General features: G+C 43.6%; 1 protein-coding gene across 43 annotated transcripts in view; it reads left to right on the top strand.

Annotated features, from left to right (window-relative positions):
* EIF4G3 (eukaryotic translation initiation factor 4 gamma 3) overlaps window positions 1-18,926 on the top strand; it is a 378,821-nt gene that overhangs the window by 319,775 nt on the left and 40,120 nt on the right. For all 43 annotated transcript variants that reach the window (XM_070079133.1, XM_070079138.1, XM_070079134.1 and 40 more), the window contains 5 exons: window positions 4,205-4,299; window positions 6,234-6,327; window positions 7,677-7,791; window positions 11,673-11,893; window positions 14,745-14,863. In XM_070079133.1, the coding sequence (XP_069935234.1) occupies window positions 4,205-4,299; window positions 6,234-6,327; window positions 7,677-7,791; window positions 11,673-11,893; window positions 14,745-14,863 (644 nt within the window). The remainder of the gene's footprint in view (window positions 1-4,204; window positions 4,300-6,233; window positions 6,328-7,676; window positions 7,792-11,672; window positions 11,894-14,744; window positions 14,864-18,926) is intronic.

Here is an 18,926-nt window from a genome sequence, read left to right on the forward strand (position 1 = left end):
GGTGCCAGCACTGCAGGCAGCAGCGGCCCCAAGATAGTAATTTTCACTGAAGTATTTCTACCTGGAGACTAGTTATTAGGTAAAAGCAGAAAATGCAGGGTCTAAAAATCATTTCTTTGACTACTTCAAAGCCACTAATAAGACTTTATTGAGCATTTCCTATGTATTATTGACAGAAAAAGAAGCGTGAAATATGGTTTCTGGGGCCGACACTGGCATAATGAGTTAACCCACCACTTGCAGTGCCAGTGTCCCATATGGGTGACAGTTCAAGATCTGGCTTCTCTACTTCCTTTTTTTTTTTTTTTAATATCTATGTATTTATTTGAAATTCAGAGTTACACAGAGAGAGGAGAGGCAGAGAGAGAGAGAGGTCTTCCATCTGCTGGTCCCATATGGACACCGGTTCTAGTCCCAGCTGCTCCACTTCTGATCCAGTTCTCTTCTAAGGCCTTGGAAAGCAGTAGAAGATGGCCCAAGTCCTTGGGCCCCTGCACCTATGTGGGAGACCCGGAAGAGGCTCCTGGCTCCTGGCTTCAGATCGGCGCAGCTCTGGCCATTGCAGCCATCTGTAGAGTGTACCAGTGGATGGAAGACCTCTCTCTCTGCCTCTACCTCTCTCTGTAACTCCATCTTTCAAATAAATAAAATAAATCTTTTAAAAAAAAAAAAAAACTTTTAACTTGATTTGGCAGACATTAAAGAGCCATTGTCAGAGGAGTAATTTCATGCTTGAGATACATAATAAAAATCAATCGGGGCCAGTGCCATGGCTCATTTGGTTAATTCTCCACCTGCAGCGCCAGCCTCCCATATGGGCACCGGATTCTAGTCCCAGTTGGGGCACCGGGTACTAGTCCCGCTTGCTCCGCTTCCAGTCCAGCTCTCTGCTGTGGCCCGGGAGGTCCGTGGAGGATGGCCCAGGTGCTTGGGCTCCTGCACCCACAAGGGAGACCAGGAAGACGCACCTGGCTCCTGGCTTCGGATTGGCGCAGCGCCGGCCGTGGCAGCCATTTAGGGAGTGAACCAACGGAAGGAAGACCTTTCTCTCTGTCTTTTCCTCTCATTGTCTATAACTCTACCTGTCAAATAAATAATAAAAAAATCTAAAAAGAACCAATCTTGCTTTTTAAAAATTATATTTAAGGAATACAGACTTGACGCATTTAATAGACACAGATTTGGGCAGTCCTGCTTTTCACATGATGAATCAAGGGAGTGCACTTGATTCAGCCAGGTGTTGTTGCTGAAGCCCTGCATGTAAAGTGAGACTTTGTCATCAGTTAGAATAGAAGGGAGAGACAGATGCAAGAAGTTGGAAAGGTAAAATAGAGGGCATTTTACACCTGAAAAAATAATCTGTTGACTAAGAACATTGGGGTGAGAAACTTATTTTTATTTATTTTTTGACAGGCAGAGTGGACAGTGAGAGAGAGAGACAGAGAGAAAGGTCTTCCTTTGCCGTTGGTTCACCCTCCAATGGCCGCCGTGGCCAGCGCGCTGCGGCCGGCGCACTGCGCTGATCCGATAGCAGGAGCCAGGTACTATCCTGGTCTCCCATGGGGTGCAGGGCCCAAGCACTTGGGCCATCCTCCACTGCACTCCCTGGCCACAGCAGAGAGCTGGCCTGGAAGAGGGGCAACCGGGACAGAATCCAGCGCCCCGACCAGGCCTAGAACCCGGTGTGCTGGTGCCGCAAGGCGGAGGATTAGCCTAATGAACCGCGACGCCGGCCGAGAAACGTTTTTAAAAGACAAATTATAGAGGGGAGAGTCCTGCCCCTGCACCGTGGCATAGTGGGTAAAGCTGCTGCCTGCAGTGCCAGCATCCCATATGGGTGCTGGTTTGAGTCCCAGCTGCTCTACTTCCAATCCAGCTCTCTGGGGTGGCCTGGGAAAGCAGTACAAAATGACCCAAGTCCTTGGGCCCCGGTACTCATGTGGGAGACCTAGAAGAAGCTCCTGCCTCCTGGCTTTGGATTGGCGCAGCTCCAGGCATTGCAGCCATCTGGGAGTGAACCAGTGGGTGGAAGACCTCTGTCTCTCTCTCTCTTTCTGCCTCTGCCTCTCTGGAACTCTGCCTTTCAAATAAATAAAAATAAATAAATCTTTCAAAAAAAAGACAAATTATAGGGCTGGCATTGTGGTACAGCAGAGTAAGCTGCTTGTGATACTGGCATCAACGGAGTGCTTTTCAAGTCCCAGTTGTTCCGCTTCTGATCCAGCTTCCTGCTGCTGCATCTGGGAAGGCAGTGGAGAATTGGCCCAAGGGCTTGGGAAAGCTGGATGGAGTCCCAGGCTCCTGGCTCCAGCCTGGCCCATCTTTGTCATTGCAGCCATTTAGGGAGTGAACCAGTGGATGGAAATCTCCCTCTGTCTGTAACTCTGCCTTTGAAATAAATAAATCTGAGAGAGAAATGGTAAATTTTTTGCTCTGTTCATTTCCAGAAGACAGTAGAACATCTAAACGGGAATGCTCCTCTGCAGTAAACAGAAGAGTGACTAGGTCACGTGGTAAAGTGGCTGAGAGCATAGACTGGAGCCTGTCTGGCCTTGAATTTCAGCTCTCCTCCCTCTTAGATGTGTAGCCTTGGATAAGAGAAGACAAACAAAAAACTAATAGTTGTACCTAGAATTTTTGTGAGGACGAAATGAGGGTGAAACGTGATGTTTTTAGATTCACATCTAGCTCACAGCAGATACTCAGTTACCCTTAACTGCTACTTATTGAAGACACCGGAGGGTTCATAGTGAGATTGTTAGGAGAAATAACTCTCCCATGGAAGAAAGTTTTCTCTTAGCTGTCATGGGTGCCACACTGCACCACAGTACCTGCACAGTGCTTTTTAGATAATGGCTATTTACTACTGAACTAGGTTGAGAGAGAAGATATCAAAGCTTAATGCATGAAGGATGTTCACAGGTGACTAAAGGAAAAGAACTCTTGGGGAGTGACAGATGAAGAGCACATAGAAAGGAAAAATACTCTGAGACAAGTTTCTTAGAAACAAGGAGGCAGCAAGTCTGTTCATAACCAATAATATCAGATAACGCAGAAAATCAAGACATGTTCATAAATAAGAATCAGAAAAGGTTTTGGATAGACAATTTGATTTGTTTATTCAATGAATATTTACTGAGTGCCAGTCAATTAGTAAGGACAAAGTCACATCTTAAGTAATCTTACTATATATTTAAACAAAATATATAAACTGTCAAATTTGTTGTATGGAGAGATAAAGTGAGGGAATGGGGAGTGTAAGGCTCAGTAAACAGGGAGGTTAGAGAACCTCTGGAAGCTGATGCTGTTTGAGCAGAGACCTACAGCAGATTTTAGTTCATGTGGGTGTCTGAGGAAGAAGGTTTCAGCAATGGGAACAGTAGGAAAGATCTGAACAGCATTTGCAGGAAACAGCACGGAGACAGTGTGGCTGGAGCTAAGGGGCCTGAGGAGGAAGTGGGAAAAGCTGGGGACTGAGAGGGGTCCGGGATGCACCACTGAGAGCTCAGGAGGCCGTGTGGGAGTCTTGTCTGTTTCTCCGAGGTAGAAAGGTAAGACAAGGATTTTGAACAAAATAATGACGAGTTCCGGCATATGCTTTACTGGGGTCGTATTGGCAGCCATGACAAACCTGGCAAGGATGAAAGCAGGGAGGCCAGTGAAGAGGTCTCTTTAGTCATCTGGGAAACATCGCTAATGCTGGTAGTAGCTACAAGGGTTAGGCTCTGAATATGCTGGAATATGCCGTAAAGGCTGCACTGACAAGATTTGCTGACAAATTGGATGAGAGAGAGAAGAATGAAAGCTGAAATTTTGGAGAGGATCGCAGCAGACTCGCTGCATCACCAGCAGCACTGGGTGAAATCGTTTCCCTCTGACTTGTTTGAAAGTGTTGCAGCCCTGAACGTCCAAACTAGACTTGGCCTGCCTTGTCCAGCGCTGAAATTTTGTGTGTGTGTGTGTGTGTGTGTGTTGTTGGTTTCTTGTAGGTTAGTGAGAATGTTTCACAGGAGATCCAGCGGAAGCAGCACTTCCTTACATCCTCAAGCTGCGGATATTGTAGACCCTCAGCAGTGCTGGAACAGCGTCTTTTGTGTCTTGTCTTGGGTTTCATTGGAGTGACTGGGTTGCACACATTGCTCACCCTCACTGTTATGCCGACTGGAGGCAGATGAGAGAATGGCTCTTTCTATTCTTCCTGCAGGAGTCCAGAGAGTGGACGAAGGTGGCTGGAACACTGTACAAGGGGCTAAGAACAGTCGGGTCCTGGACCCCTCAAAATTCCTGAAAATCACTAAGGTGAGTGTGACATTTTAAACACACTATACCACATTCCCATCACAACTCTCAAAAGTAATTCTTACTCACATAAAAAACCATTTTACATATTTTTATGGGTAAGTTGTTTGCTACAGACAGATTTCTACATTGATCACCATGTTCTACATATTTGTCTTGCCACCAAGCCTTTTTATTTCTACGTGGATTTACTATAGTAGGAAGTGCCTAATTATGTGAGGTATGAGATACTTAGTGTAGGAGAGATAATGATAAAAGTTTTTAAGAAGTCTTAGTCAGTTGCAGGCTTGCACAAATTGTATTGTTAACTCTGGGGAAAAAGCAAATACCTGTTTAATTTAGCCATGAAAGGAATAAATGGTTTTCCATAAAAAGAGCTAAAAGGAGTCACAGAGGACCTACTAAAAATCATTTTTGTAATAAAGATTTCATATGCTCTGCCTTCCACTTCTGAGAATCCATGGGCAGTCTAGTCTGACCCTTACTGTAATACACTTTCCATAGATCTGAAAATTGGCAACTTGCCAGCAAAATTGTAATGACAGTCTACAGCTAGTGTGAAAACATCAAATCAAAAAAGGTAATTGAAATATACTGTTTGAGTACTCGTTATAGCATTAAGCCTCAGTGTACAGCACATTAAGGACAGAGATCCTACATGAGGAGTAAGTGCTTAATGCTATAACGAGTACTCAAACAGTATATTTCACTTTGTGTTTCTATGGGGGTGCAAACTGTTGAAATCTTTACTTAATGTACTCTAAACTGATCTTCTGTTAAAAAAAAAAAAAAAAAAGAAAAGAAACTATCAATTCCCAACTTGATTCTCACTGGGATTAAACATGACAATAGGTCTGATCTGATTTCATCATCATTTAAAAAAAAAATCATCTATTATTTTTCACTTTATGTTTCTGTGTGGGAACAAACTGTTGAAATCCTTACTTAAGGTATACTAAGCTGATCTTCTGTATACTAAGATAATCGAAAATGAATCTTGATGTGAATGGAAGGGGAGAGGGAGTGGGAAAGGGGAGGGTGGTGGGTGGGAGGGACGGTATGGGGGGGAAAGCCATTGTAACCCATGAGACGTACTTTGGAAATTTATATTCATTAAATAAAAGATAAAAAAAAAAAAAAAAAAAAAGGTAATTGACAGAAAAAGTAAAACATTGAAAAAAATGAGATAAAATGAGCTAGGTCATTTGCATCTTCATTGGTTTTGTTAAGCTTTGCTTCCTGGTAGAACATTCTACCCTCTGGATCTCTCATTGCCTAGCATTCTGTATCCCAAGGTTCTTGTACATTCTGGTTCTTTGTGTCTTAGAGCAGGAATTCTGCAAATGAATACTACTGTACTCCTGTCATCTCCAGTTCCCACATGAGACAGTTGTAACTAAAACCCTGTCTTTAAAGAGTTTTTCCAACATCAGCTCCAATATTTATGAATATTATACCAATATTTAATACATTCTAGCCCCATCCCTAGCCCAACATGAAACTTTTTTGTCGAATGACTTTGTTTAATGACAAGCATGTAAGGAAGTTAACCAATTAATATTGTAGTAATTAGATATTTGCTTTTTTTGTTGTTTGTTTTTTTTAAATTACTGAGCAATATTGTTCAGGAGGAATCATTAGAAATTTCTTACCTTTGGCAAATTAATAAGCCTTAAATAGGAGGACCTGAATGCATTCTGCAGTCCAGTGCCTTCAAACTGTGTTTTGTAGAAACTGCAGGCCAAGGAAGGGCCTCAGAAGCCACAAGGATCCCACTTGACTGAGAACAGCTACAACTTATGCTTCTTATATTGAGGTTCCCAACAAAAATTTTTTTGGTAAAATTGGTTTTATTGTACTGAAGAAGAAAAAAAGAAAAGAATACGTCATTCTAGAAGAATTTCTGTAACTGACTGTGGTCGCTTATGTTACAGCCCACAATTGACGAGAAAATCCAGCTGGTCCCTAAAGCACAGCTGGGCAGCTGGGGCAAAGGCAGCAGCGGTGGAGCCAAGGCGAGTGAGACTGGTAGGTGTGGGGTGTCGCTCTCAGACACTGGTCTGGTCGCACTGTTCACTTTTTAGCATGTGCACAGTCACTGCCTGTAATTTTAGGGAAAGATCTACAGACTAACCATACCCAAAATTTGTTGATGGCCCTTTCTCAGTAATATAAAGGTTTTCCTACCCCAAGGATCCTTACATATTTAAAATATTTTTTAACAGTTTTCTGATTAGGGGTAGGCATGGTAGCACAGCTGGTTAAACTTGCTGCTTGGGATGTCCACATCCCATATTGGAATGCCCCATCTGATATTGGAATGCTGGTTCAAGTACTAGCTGCTTCGCTTTTGATCCAGCTCTTCCATGTTAATGCACTTGGGAAGTGCAGATGATGACTTAAGTACTTGAGTCCTGGCCACCCATTTGCGAGACCCAGATGGGGTTCCTGGCTTCTTAGCTTAGGCTTGGTCCAGCCCTGGCTGTTATGGGAATTTGGGGAATGAACCAGTGGATGGAAGGTGGATCTTCCTCTCTCTCTCTGTTTCTCCTCCTCTCACTGTCACTCTGCCTTTCAAAGTAAATAAATCTTTTTTAAAAGTAAATAAATTTTTTTAGTTCAGTTAGGTTATTTAAGATCTTAATCTTTTTAGATTCCTTTGTTATTGATCTTAGATTCAATATACTTATAGAAATTATTGTGACTAAATTAAAAGGGAAACTCATGTTGAGAAAAACATTTCATGTCAAGCAGATATAAAAAGAATAAAATTAGATTTAAACAGTTTTGAGTATCTTTATCAAAAATCATATTTGGGGAGATTTTACCCAAGAACTGAAAATGTTTGGACCATGTTAATAGCTGATGAAGCCCAACAAGGTAAAGGAAAACTTTAATATTAACCTCTTTCCCATATCTACCTTCTACTAAGTAATTTCAACTTTTTTGCCTTTAAATTTTTACAAATTTCGTTGTTCACTTAAACCCATATGCATGATTTTGCATAAATTAGATCACAGTATTTATTTGGTTAGCTTCAGTAAAATCTAAGTTTGTCCTGGGTTTGCTTGCGTGTTTCCTGTTTACTGTTCCCATCCCTTGTACCCTCTCCAGGATAATTTAATTGGATTTTTAGAGGAACAAATGGTTATAATGAACAGATGTCGAAACTCTGTTTTATATACAGTTTCCCTCTAATGTGTTGCTTCTCGTAGTGTGGGAGCTAGACCAAGAGATTGGTAGCACTTGAGCTTATTAGAAATGCCCGGGGTAGGGTCCCACCCAAGGAGGCAGCTGCTTGAATAGCTGCATTTTAGTCTTGTGACTTTTTTTACTTTTTTTTTTTTTTTTTTTTTTTTAATTCTCAATACCTGCAGATGCCTTACGGTCAAGTGCTTCCAGTTTAAACAGATTCTCTGCTTTGCAACCAGCACCCTCAGGGTCCACGTCATCCACACCTTTAGAGTTTGACTCCCGAAGGACCCTAACCAGGTGAGTCACCAGCTTCATCCTTACTGTCAACTCTGTCCTGCTTAGCAATATGTTTGTTTTTCTCTGTCTCTCTCTCACAGACACACGGAGAGAGATTATGATAGTAATTCTATGGATGTATTTATTTCATCCCTAAAGTTGATTTCCTTCTTTAATCTTTATACATTATATTTTATGTGGTAGAAGCATCATAAAATGGTATTTAAGTGAAGAGCAGGTTATCTGGCAAATGGCTAATTCTCCTTAAGCCTCTGCCTGCCAGCATCCCACATCAGAATGCTGATTGAAGACCCTGCTGCTCCGCTTCCCATCCAGCTCTTGCTATTGTGCCTGGGAAAGCAGTGGAGGTTGGCCTGTGTGCTTGGGCCCCTGAACCCCCGTGGGAGACCCAGATGAAGCGCCTGGATTTGACCTGGCCCAGCCCTGGCCGCTGTGGCCATTTGGGGAGTGAACCAGAAGATGGAAGATCTCTCTCTCTCTAACTCTGTCTTTCAAATAAATAATTGATAAAATATTAAAAAAAAAAAAAAAGAAAGAAAGACAAGAAAAATAAAGGGGCCAGTGTTGTGGTGTAATGGGTATAATGGGTTATGTTGCCCCTGCAATACCTGCATACTATATGGGTACCAGTTCAAGTCCCCAGGGCTCCACTTCCAATGCAACTCCCTGCTAATGTGCCTGGGAAAGCATCAGAAGATGACTCAAGTGCTTGAGCCCCTGCACCCATGGAAGAAGCTCCTGGCTCCTGGCTTTGGCCTGGCCCAGCCCAGGCTGTTGCAGGCATTTGGGGGAATGGATCAGCAGATGGAAGATCTCTACCTCTCACTCTCTGTTCCTGTATCTCTACGTTTCAAATTAATGAAAAAAATCTTTACAAAAATTAAAAAAGAGAGCAAGAAAGAAAAAAAAAAGAAGAGAAGGAAAAGAAAGTCAGGCCAACCCCAAAAGAAGGGAGGGAAGGGGAGCCGGGGAGGGAAGTCAGGCCACCCAGAGCTCTGGATGCACGTCTGGGCATGCGCAGGCACCTCTACGATAAGTGGGCGCTCCCCAGTATGTGAGCTAAAGAACACGACAGCCCCCACTGTACTTCTCTGTCACCTCTGTCACTCAGTTCAAGTTACATTCGAGGTTGTCCTTTAGTGTTCTCCAGTCTTTAAACAGTATTGCACTGCTGAATTAGTTTTAGGCTCCAAAATGCCTGAGACAGCTAAACTTACAAAGGGTAAAGGTTTATTTAGCTCACAGTTTGGTAGGTTTAAAGTACAAACAGCAGGACACAGGCTTTGGCTCTGGTGAGGGGCCAATGGCAGGTGACAGTGCATGCAGAGGAAGGATCACATGACAAGCCAGGATGGCAGAGAGAGCAGCTGGGCCCGAACTCAGGCTTTTCTAAGAAGTTTCTCACAAGAAACTGCCTTCTCAGGGTACATCCCCGGCCACCTATGGGCCCCCACGAGACCTCACCTCCTAAAAGTTCCTCTCCTTCCCAGTAGTGTCACCAAGCCTTCAACATATGGGGTTTCTTTTCTGTCTTTTGTTTTTTTAAATATTTTATTAGGAGATGTCCGGCATCCAAATGATAATAGCCATCTTTTGCTTTTGTAGAATTGATACTCTTTGAGTGGTTTATGTAGAATGAAGGAGGGCTTGTAATAGTTTTGTTTTTTTTTTTTAAATTTTTTATTTATATGAGAGGTAGAGTTACAGACAGAGAGAGGGAGAGACAGAGAGAAAGGTCTTCCATCTGCTGGTTCACTCCACAGCAATGGCCAGAGCTAAGCCAAACAAAGCCAGGAGCTTCTTCGGTTCACCCACACAGATGCAGGGGCCCAAGCACTGGGACCATCTTCTACTGCTTTCCCAGGCCATAGCAGAGAACTTGATTGGAAGAGGAGCAGCCAGGACACAAACCAGTGCCCATATGGGACGTCAGCACCACATGAAGCTCCTGGCTCCTGGCTTCAGCCTGGCCCATTGCTGCAGCCATCTTCTAATGGTTGGAAGATCTCTCTGTCTCTCCCTCTGTCTCTGCTACTCTTTCAAATTAAATAAATAAATCATTAAAAAAAAAAAAAACAAGCATTAAGGTTCTGAATAAAGTGCCATTGTATAATTTCTTCTTTTTAAATATTTATTTATTTGAAAGACAGAGAGGGGTATATAAGAGAGAGTGAGAGCTCTTACATATGCTGATTTACTCCTCAAATGCCTGCAACAGCTAGGTCAGGACAAAGCCAGGAGCCTGGAACTTCATCCAGGTTTCCTACGAGGATGACAGGGACTCAAGTAAGTGGGCCATCTTCCCCTGCCTTTCCAGCTGCAATAGCAGAAATCTGGATTGAAAGCAGGTGAGGGGTCGGTACTGTGGCATAGCGGGTAAAGCCACCACCTGCAGTGCCGGCATCCCATATGGGCACTGGTTCGAGTCCTGGCTGCTCCACTTCTGATCCAGCTCTCTGCTATGGCCTGAGAAAGCGGTGGAAGATGGCTTAAGTCCTTGTGCCCTGCACCTGTGTAGAAGATCCAGAAGAAGCTCCTGGCTCCTGGCTTAGGATCGGCACAGCTCTGACCTTTGTGGCCATCTGGGGAGTGAAACATCAGATGGAAGACCTCTCCTTCTCTGTAACTCTGCATTTCAGATAAATAAATAAATCTTTTTTTAAAAAAAAAAGGAAGGAAGGAAGGAAGCAAGAATCAGATGATTCGGGGCTCAAACCGACACTCTGACATGGGGTGTGGGCATCCCAAATGGTGACTTAATCCGCTGTGCCACAACACCCACCTAGTGCATAAGTTTTGAGATAGAAACATCATGTTATTATGGTATTTGTTTCCCTGTCATTCATTTAGCCCATTCTTTTATCACACTTTTTTTTTTTTTTTTTTTTTTTTTTTTTTTGACAGGCAGAGTGGACAGTGAGAGAGAGAGACAGAGAGAGAAAGGTCTTCCTTTGCCGCTGGTTCACCCTCCAATGGCCGCCGCTGCAGCCGGCGCACCGCGCTGATCCTGGCAGGAGCCAGGAGCCAGGTGCTTTTCCTGGTCTCCCATGGGGTGCAGGGCCCAAGCACCTGGGCCATCCTCCACTGCACTCCCTGGCCATAGCAGAGAGCTGGCCTGGAAGAGGGGCAACCGGGACAGAATCCGGCGCCCCAACCGGGACTAGAACCCGGTGTGCCGGCGCCGCAAGGTGGAGGATTAGCCTATTGAGCCACGGCGCCGGCTCTCTTTTTTTTTTTTTTTTAAGATTTTATTTATTTATTTAGGAGGGCAGAGTTAGTTACAGAGAGAGGGAGAGATAGAAAGAAAGGTCTTCCATCCACTAGTTCACTCCTCAAATGGCTGCAACAGCTGGAGCTGGGCCAATCCAAAGCCAGGAGCCAGGAGCTTCTTCCAGGTCTCCCACACAGGTGAGGAGCCCAAGCACTTGGACCATCTTCCACTTCTTTCCCAGGCCATAAGCAGAGAGCTGGATCGGAAGAGGAGCAGTGGAATGTGAACTGGCACCCATGTGGGATACCAGCACTATAGGTAGAGGCTTAGCCCACTATGTCACAGTGCCAGCCCCCACTTTTTTTTTCTAAAATATCTTTCTAAAGGAAAATAGAATTCCTGCTGACATTTAAAAATTTAAGTGATATCCCTTTTACCATTAGAAAAAAATTTTAAAGTATCTATATAATTGTTCCCTTTAAAAGAGCTGATTTCACTTGTTTATACGAATAGTTATACTTTGAAACATAATTGGTACCTCATATTTTGAATACTACCTGTGAAAAATTATTTTGCCTACTGTTAGGAAGTCTTAATGTTGTTGAACCATTTGAATATATAGAGGATGGGGTAGTCTTTCTTTTTGAAAAGTGTTGTTTTGTCTTTTAAGTCGCGGGAGTGTGGGCCGGGAGAAGAATGACAAACCCCTGGCGTCTGCCTCGTCGCGTCCAAACACCTTCACACGGGGTGGCAGCAGCAAAGACCTGTTGGACAATCAGTCCCAAGAAGAGCAGAGGAGAGAGATGCTGGAGACTGTGAAGCAGCTGACAGGAGGCGCGGATGTGGAGCGGAGCAGCTCCGAGGCCGACCGCAGCAAAGCACGGGAGTCAGGTGAGACTTCGCGCAAGCACCTGCAGATACAGGTGGCTTGAGCCTTAAACCTGGAAGGACTAACACAAAAGAGACTTGAGGCCGCAGTGGATGTCAGAGTCATCACCTGATAGTGGCTTACGCACCAGTGCCTTAGAAGTTAGGGAGCAGCTGCCGGTGCCCAGCAGGTGGTAGTGTGCTGATGGCTCCTCTGCTGTGGATTTCTACAGACCTGCTTGACACCCTCTTTATGTTGCCAATTGAGTGCAGACTGTGGAAAGCCCTTCACAGTTTGAAAATTCTCACATTTTTAAGTGTTTTTTAATTTTTATCTACTTGAAAGAGAGAAAGAAATCTTCACATTATTGAGTCATTACAAGGCGAAACAAAAGAAGGCTTCAGGTTGTCTTCTGTTGCCTTCTTCATCCTGGTGCTCTCTGGATGTGTGCATATTAGTGTATATTATTAGAGGTGCTTCTCAGATAATACTCTAAAATTGCCTCATATATCTAGCCTATCTATGTTTAAGTTTCTTCATTTGTTATATGGGGATAAGTACATCTGTCTATAAGGCCATTATTTGCTTTTTTAAAAAGATTTATTCATGTGCCGATGCAGTGGTAGGTATAGTAGGTAAAGCCACTGCCTACAATGCCGGCATCCCGTATGGGCTCCAGTTCATGTCCCAGCTGCTCTACTTCCAGTCAGTTTCCCTGCTGATGGCCTGGGAAAAGCAGCAGCAGATGGTTCAAGTGCTTTGGACCCTTGCTACCCATGTAGGAGACCTAGAAGAAGGTCATGGCTCCTGGCTTCAGCCTGGCCTGGTCCTGGCTGTAGTGACCATCTGGGAAGTGACCAGTGATGAAAGATCTCTCTTTCTCTCCCTCACTCTCTCTCTCTAACTCTGATTTTCAAATTAGTTAATTAATTAATTAATCTATTTTTTAAAATGTGTTTATTAACTTTAAAGGTAGTTATATAGAGCGAGGATAAGAGAGAGATCTTCCATCTGCTGGTTCACTCCCTGAAATGGCCGCAGTGGCTGGGGCTGGGCCAGATGGAAACCAGAGTCTGAGCCTCCATCTGAGGTCTCCCACATGAGTGACGGGGCCCACGCACTCGGGCCGTCCGCTGCTACGTTATGCTACTTTCCCAGGCACAGTAGCAGGGAGCTGGATGGAAATAGAACAGCGTTCCAGTATGGTATGCTGGTATAGCAGGCTGCAGCCTAACCCACTATGCCACAGCACAGGCCCACGTACAGTCATATGAATGAGAAATTAATTACATGTAAACACTCCGAATGTTATCTGATAAAGACAAATTTTCAAAAGTTATTATATGTCATTTTAATGATGAGAAGGAGGAGGACAGTAATCAAAGCGATAAAAAAAACCAGTTTAAAGAATTTTCAGCATCTTCTATTTTCAGATTTGCGTATTGTTTATTTGAAAGGTAGCATGTCAGACAGGGAGAGACAGAGAGACAGAGAGATCTCCCAATTATTGATTAACCCCCCAAAATGCTTCTGACAGCCAGGGCTGGACCAGCTGGAAGCCAGGAGTTAGGAACTCCATCTGGATCCCCCACATGGGTAGCAGGAACCCAGTATTTTGGACATCATCTCTGCTTCCCAGATGTGTTAGCGGGAAGCTGGATCCTAAGTACTGAGTGCCTTGAACTTGAACTAGGCACTCAAGTTGTGTTACGAGTACCCCACACAGTGGCTTAGCCTGCCAAACCCCCACACCACTTTAAATCTCAGTCATGAAATAATGCAGATTGTTTATGATATTTATATACCTTGCAAATTTGTTTTGTTCTTTAAATTATTTCTTGTAACTACATTACTAAATGGGTTTCAGAGACAGATTGAAATGTCTTTTGCCAAATGACATAGACCTCAAATCATATAGTTTTGTGGACATGTGCATTTCTTACCTGTGCTAGGTCCTTTTGAACATAGCAGGATAGTATATGAAACTATGTCTGTGCGGAGTCTAGTGTAGCCCAGCTGCCTTATGTATATTTATTGTCTGGGTCATTTGTGTATTCATCAATGGTGAGTATTAGGTGCCTGATCTCTGTTTTTCCTTAAGTCAGCAAAACCTTTACCAAGTAATTTCACAAAAGATGCAATCTGAGAAGGCTTCTAAGAAGGAACAAAAATTAGTTCTAAGAGATTACTTAACAAAGGAACTACCTTGAATTGGGGAACAGGGATGTGGAGAGACTGTCACTATCACTGTCTTCATCATCATCATGACATCTGATACCTTTTGAGAACTTTGTGTTTATCAGGTAATGTTCTGAGTATTACATGTAGTTAATTCCTCATTCCTAATAGCCCTAAAAGATGGTAGACACACTTCTTCCCATGAAACAAGTGTGAAAACGGAAACACAGAATAAATAGGAGGCAGTTTCTAGAGCACGATCGGAGGTCATTCGGAACAGGTTTGCAGGGAACAGCATTTCAGGGACAGGAAGAGTCAGAGCATATTCACAGGCATCAAAACCTAGTGTGGAGGAGCTCTGCGTTAGACAAGGCTCTGACCTGTGGAGGCCGGGAAGCCTCCGGTGCCCTCCACCCACAAAGCAGTGTGGAGGAATCCAAGTACAGAAAGAACTGAAAGAGGAGAGTGCATCATGTTCCTAAGTCTTGTTGATTGTTACTGTAGTTATGAAGTTACTTAGTACTATTCTATAGTAAAAGGTTTCTCTGTTATGCTTTTAAGTGTCTTGCTTCCTCAAATTTGTATTTGCTTTTAATGAACAAGCAGTGAAGAAACTCCTAAATATCTAATCCCACCATTTTAAAGGTAATTTTTGTTATTTTTGTTCTCTCACTGTTTTTTTTTTAACATCCCTAGTAGTGAAACCAGAAACTTCGGCAATGTCAGTCCCTGACAAGCCTTCGTTGTCAGAAGACGAAGTGGAGAGGAAGTCTAAGTCTATCATTGATGAATTTCTACACATTAATGATTTTAAGGTAAATGAGATTCTTATTAAAAATAGAAATTAACAATACAGAAAGTTCTGTAACAGGGAGAAATGCTAATTTTGTTCTGGTCTAAATCAGTGTCGTCATGAACTGATAGGACTTAGACTGAGTCCTGCACAAATCCAAGTCTTACACAATTCAGTCTGTTTAATTCTGATACACTTTTGCCAAGTACTTTCTTTTCACTTAATACTGTAATTCACTTTATTGAACAGAGGAAAAAGAGAATATATACTCATCCATCCCCACTAAGGGAAAACCAAATTGACTTTGATATATATATTTTTTAAGTTTTATTTATTTATTCATTTGGTTTTTGGAGAGGTGGAAAGGTAGAAATCTTCCATCTGCTGATTCATTCCCCAGATGCCTACAATTGTCAGGGCTGGACCAGACTGAAGCCAGGAGCCTGTAACTCTATCTAGGTCTCCCACCTAGGAGGTAGAGAGGAGTGCTTTGCAAAAAACCTTTGAAATATAGCAAAGTAAATAATTAACACTGACTTGGAAAGAGACAAAGAATATACTTGATATAATGGAATCCATTTGTTAAGAATACTCCTGGAAAATGTGCCAGGGGATTCCAATTCAATCCCATCAAGGTGGTATGTACCGGTGCCATCTCACTAGTCAAAGTGATCAATTTCAGTTCACAATTGATCATAATGATAGGATTAAGAGTCAAAGGGATTGGGACTGGCGCTGTGGCGCAGCGGGTTAAAGCCCTGGCCTGAAGTGCCGGCATCCCATATGGGCACCGGTTTCAGTCCCGGCTGCTCCCCTTCTGATCCAAATCTCTGCTATGGCCTGGGATAGCAGTGGCGCATGGCCCAAGTCCTTGGGCCCCTGCACCCCCATGGGAGACCTGGAAAAAGCTCCTGGCTTCAGATCGGCGCAGCTCCGGCCGTTGCGGGCATCTAGGGAGTGAACCAGCAGATGGAAGACCTCTCTCTCTGTCTCTATCTCTCTCTCTAACTCTTTCAAATAAATAAAATAAATCTTTAAAAAAAAAAAAAAAAAGAAAAGAAAAGCAATTGTAGCTATTCTAACTTCTTAAAAAAAAAAAAGAGTCAAAGGGATCACATAAACAAGACTAGTATCTGCTAATACTAACTGATAGAATAAAAAAGGGAGAGAACAATCCAACATGTGAAGTGGGATACACAGCAGGCTCATAGAATGGCAGATGTCCTAACAGCACTCTGGCCTCAGAATCAGCCCTTAAGGCATTTGGATCTGGCTGAAGAGCCCATGAGAGTATTTTAGGCATGGAAAGACAAGACACTCTGGCAAAAAAAAAAAAAAGGCCGACACCGCGGCTCACTAGGCTAATTCTCCGCCTAGCGGCGCCGGCACACCGGGTTCTAGTCCCGGTCGGGGCGCCGGATTCTGTCCCGGTTGCCCCTCTTCCAGGCCAGCCCTCTGCTGTGGCCAGGGAGTGCAGTGGAGGATGGCCCAGGTGCTTGGGCCCTGCACCCCATGGGAGACCAGGAAAAGCACCTGGCTCCTGGCTCCTGCCATCGGATCAGCGCGGTGCGCCGGCCGCAGCGCGCCGGCCGCGGCGGCCATTGGAGGGTGAACCAACGGCAAAAGGAAGACCTTTCTCTCTGTCTCTCTCTCTCACTGTCCACTCTGCCTGTCAAAAAAAAAAATTTAAAAAAAAAAAAAAAACTAAATGAAAGATCTCTGTGAGATCCCAGTGGAAAGAATGGGCCATCAAAGAAGGAGGTACCTTTCTCTGAAGGAAGGAGAGAACTTCCACTTTGACTATGACCTTGTCTAAATAAGATCAGAGTTGGTGAACTCAAAAGGCTTCCATAGCCGTGGCAACCCATGACAAGAGCCTAGGGTGATTATTGACGCCATAAACAAGAGTGTCAATTGTTAAGTCAACAACAGGAGTCACTGTGCACATACTCCCCATGTAGGACCTCTGTCCTTAATGTGTTGTACAATGTAAATTGATGCTATAACTAGTACTCAAACAGTACTTTACACTTTATGTTCTGTGTGGGTGCAAACTGATGAAATCTTTACTTAATATATACTAAATCGATCTTCTGTATATAAAGATAATTGAAAATGAAAAAAAAAGGTTATCACCAATCTCAAGGTCATCTGGATTTCTTGCCTGTGTTATCTTCTAGGAATTTTAGGTTTGCATTTTGCATTTTGGCCTGTGATCCATTCTGAGTGAGTCTTCATGTAGTATAAGTTCACTCTAGATGCATTTTTCCATCTGCATATCTAGCTGTTCCATCATCATTTGTTAAGAAGATGGTCTTCACTGCTTTGCCTTTGATTTTTGTAAAGATCACTTGATTGTACTGATGTGGATCTATTTCTGGGCTCTCTATTGTATTCCATCATTCCGTTTGTCCACTCTCCCACCAATTCCACACAACTTTTTATAAGAAGACAAGTTCTACTCACGTTAAAAAAAAAAAAAAGACTCCTGGAAAATGGGTATTCTTGTATATGGACAACACAGCTTGGGTTGGGGTAGAGTGAGTGATGGGAAATGTGAAAACCTCATGAGAAAATTGAAAAATTGAGAATGATGAAAAGAGTAAGAAAGCAGTAGAAATTGACTTCAGACATAATTCAAAGGATGCACAAAGTCTCCTTTGAAAGAAAAAAACATGACCCTGTAATGAATTGGGATTTAGGAAGGAAAAAAGCTCAGTATTCCTAACGTGCCACAGGAAGACTCTTGTGAGAATCTTGAGGCCAAGCCTGCCTTGCAGAAGGGAGAGAGTCAGTTAGGACTGCGGATTTCATGGTGCAGTACACAGGGCTGCCGCCTGCAGAGCGCCAATAAAAGCCAAGTGATGGTGGACATTTACTGATAGCTTACTATGTGCTTGGTTCTGTCCTACATATATTATACGTATTAGCTCAGTAAGCCTTATCGTATCTGCTTGAAGATGATATTACTATAATACCAATTTTTACAGATTAGGAAATTGGGTTTTATGTGTGTTTATAATTTAAAAAAAAATTTAAGTTTTCATCAGCTTGAAAGGCAGAGCAACAGAGAGAGAGAGAGAGAGAGAGAGAGAGAGAGAGATCTTCTAGCTTGTTCCCCTAATGGCTGAAACAGTCAGGGCTGGGCCAGACCAAAGCCAGAAGCCCAGAACTCTATCCGAGTCTCCCACATGGGTGGCAGGAACCTAAGCACCTGAGCCATCATCTACTGCCTGCCAGGATGCATTAGCAGGAAGCTGTATGGAAAATGATGCAACTTGGACTTGAATCCACACTCCAGAATGGAATGTGAGATGCCCTAACATATTAAAAATGTATTTATTTATTTATTTAAGAATCAGAGAGGAAGACAGAAAATTTCTAACGACTGATTCACTCCCCAAATGCCCATGACAGTCCAGGCTGAGCCAGGGCCGAAGTTGAGAGCTGGAACCTGATCTATATGTTCAGCATTTGTGGCAAGAACCCAAGCACTTGAGCCACCACAACTGTCTCCTAGGTTCATGTTAGCAGGAATCAGGGACAGGAGCCAGGAGTCAAACCCAGGCACCGCAGTATGGGATGTGGAAGCCCTAACCAACATCTTTCAAAAAATTTTTTACTTGGCCGGTGCCGCGGCTCACTAGGCTAATCCTCCGCCTAGCGGCGCCGGCACACCGGGTTCTAGTCCCGGTTGGGGCGCCGGATTCTGTCCCGGTTGCCCCTCTTCCAGGCCAGCTCTCTGCTGTGGCCAGGGAGTGCAGTGGAGGATGGCCCAGGTGCTTGGGCCCTGCACCCCATGGGAGACCAGGAAAAGCACCTGGCTCCTGGCTCCTGCCATCGGATCAGCGCGGTGCGCCGGCCGCAGCGCGCTGGCCACGGCAGCCATTGGAGGGTGAACCAACGGCAAAAGGAAGACCTTTCTCTCTGTCTCTCTCACTGTCCACTCTGCCTGTCAAAAAAATTTAAAAAATAAATAAATAAATAAATAAAAATTTTTTTACTTGAAAGGTAGAGAGAACTAAACTTTTTTGAAGATTTATAGAGGCTGGTGCTGTGGCATAGCAGGTGAGGCTACTGTCTGC

This window comes from Oryctolagus cuniculus, chromosome 7, assembly GCF_964237555.1.
Source record: "Oryctolagus cuniculus chromosome 7, mOryCun1.1, whole genome shotgun sequence".
Classification (NCBI taxonomy): Eukaryota; Metazoa; Chordata; class Mammalia; order Lagomorpha; family Leporidae; genus Oryctolagus; species Oryctolagus cuniculus.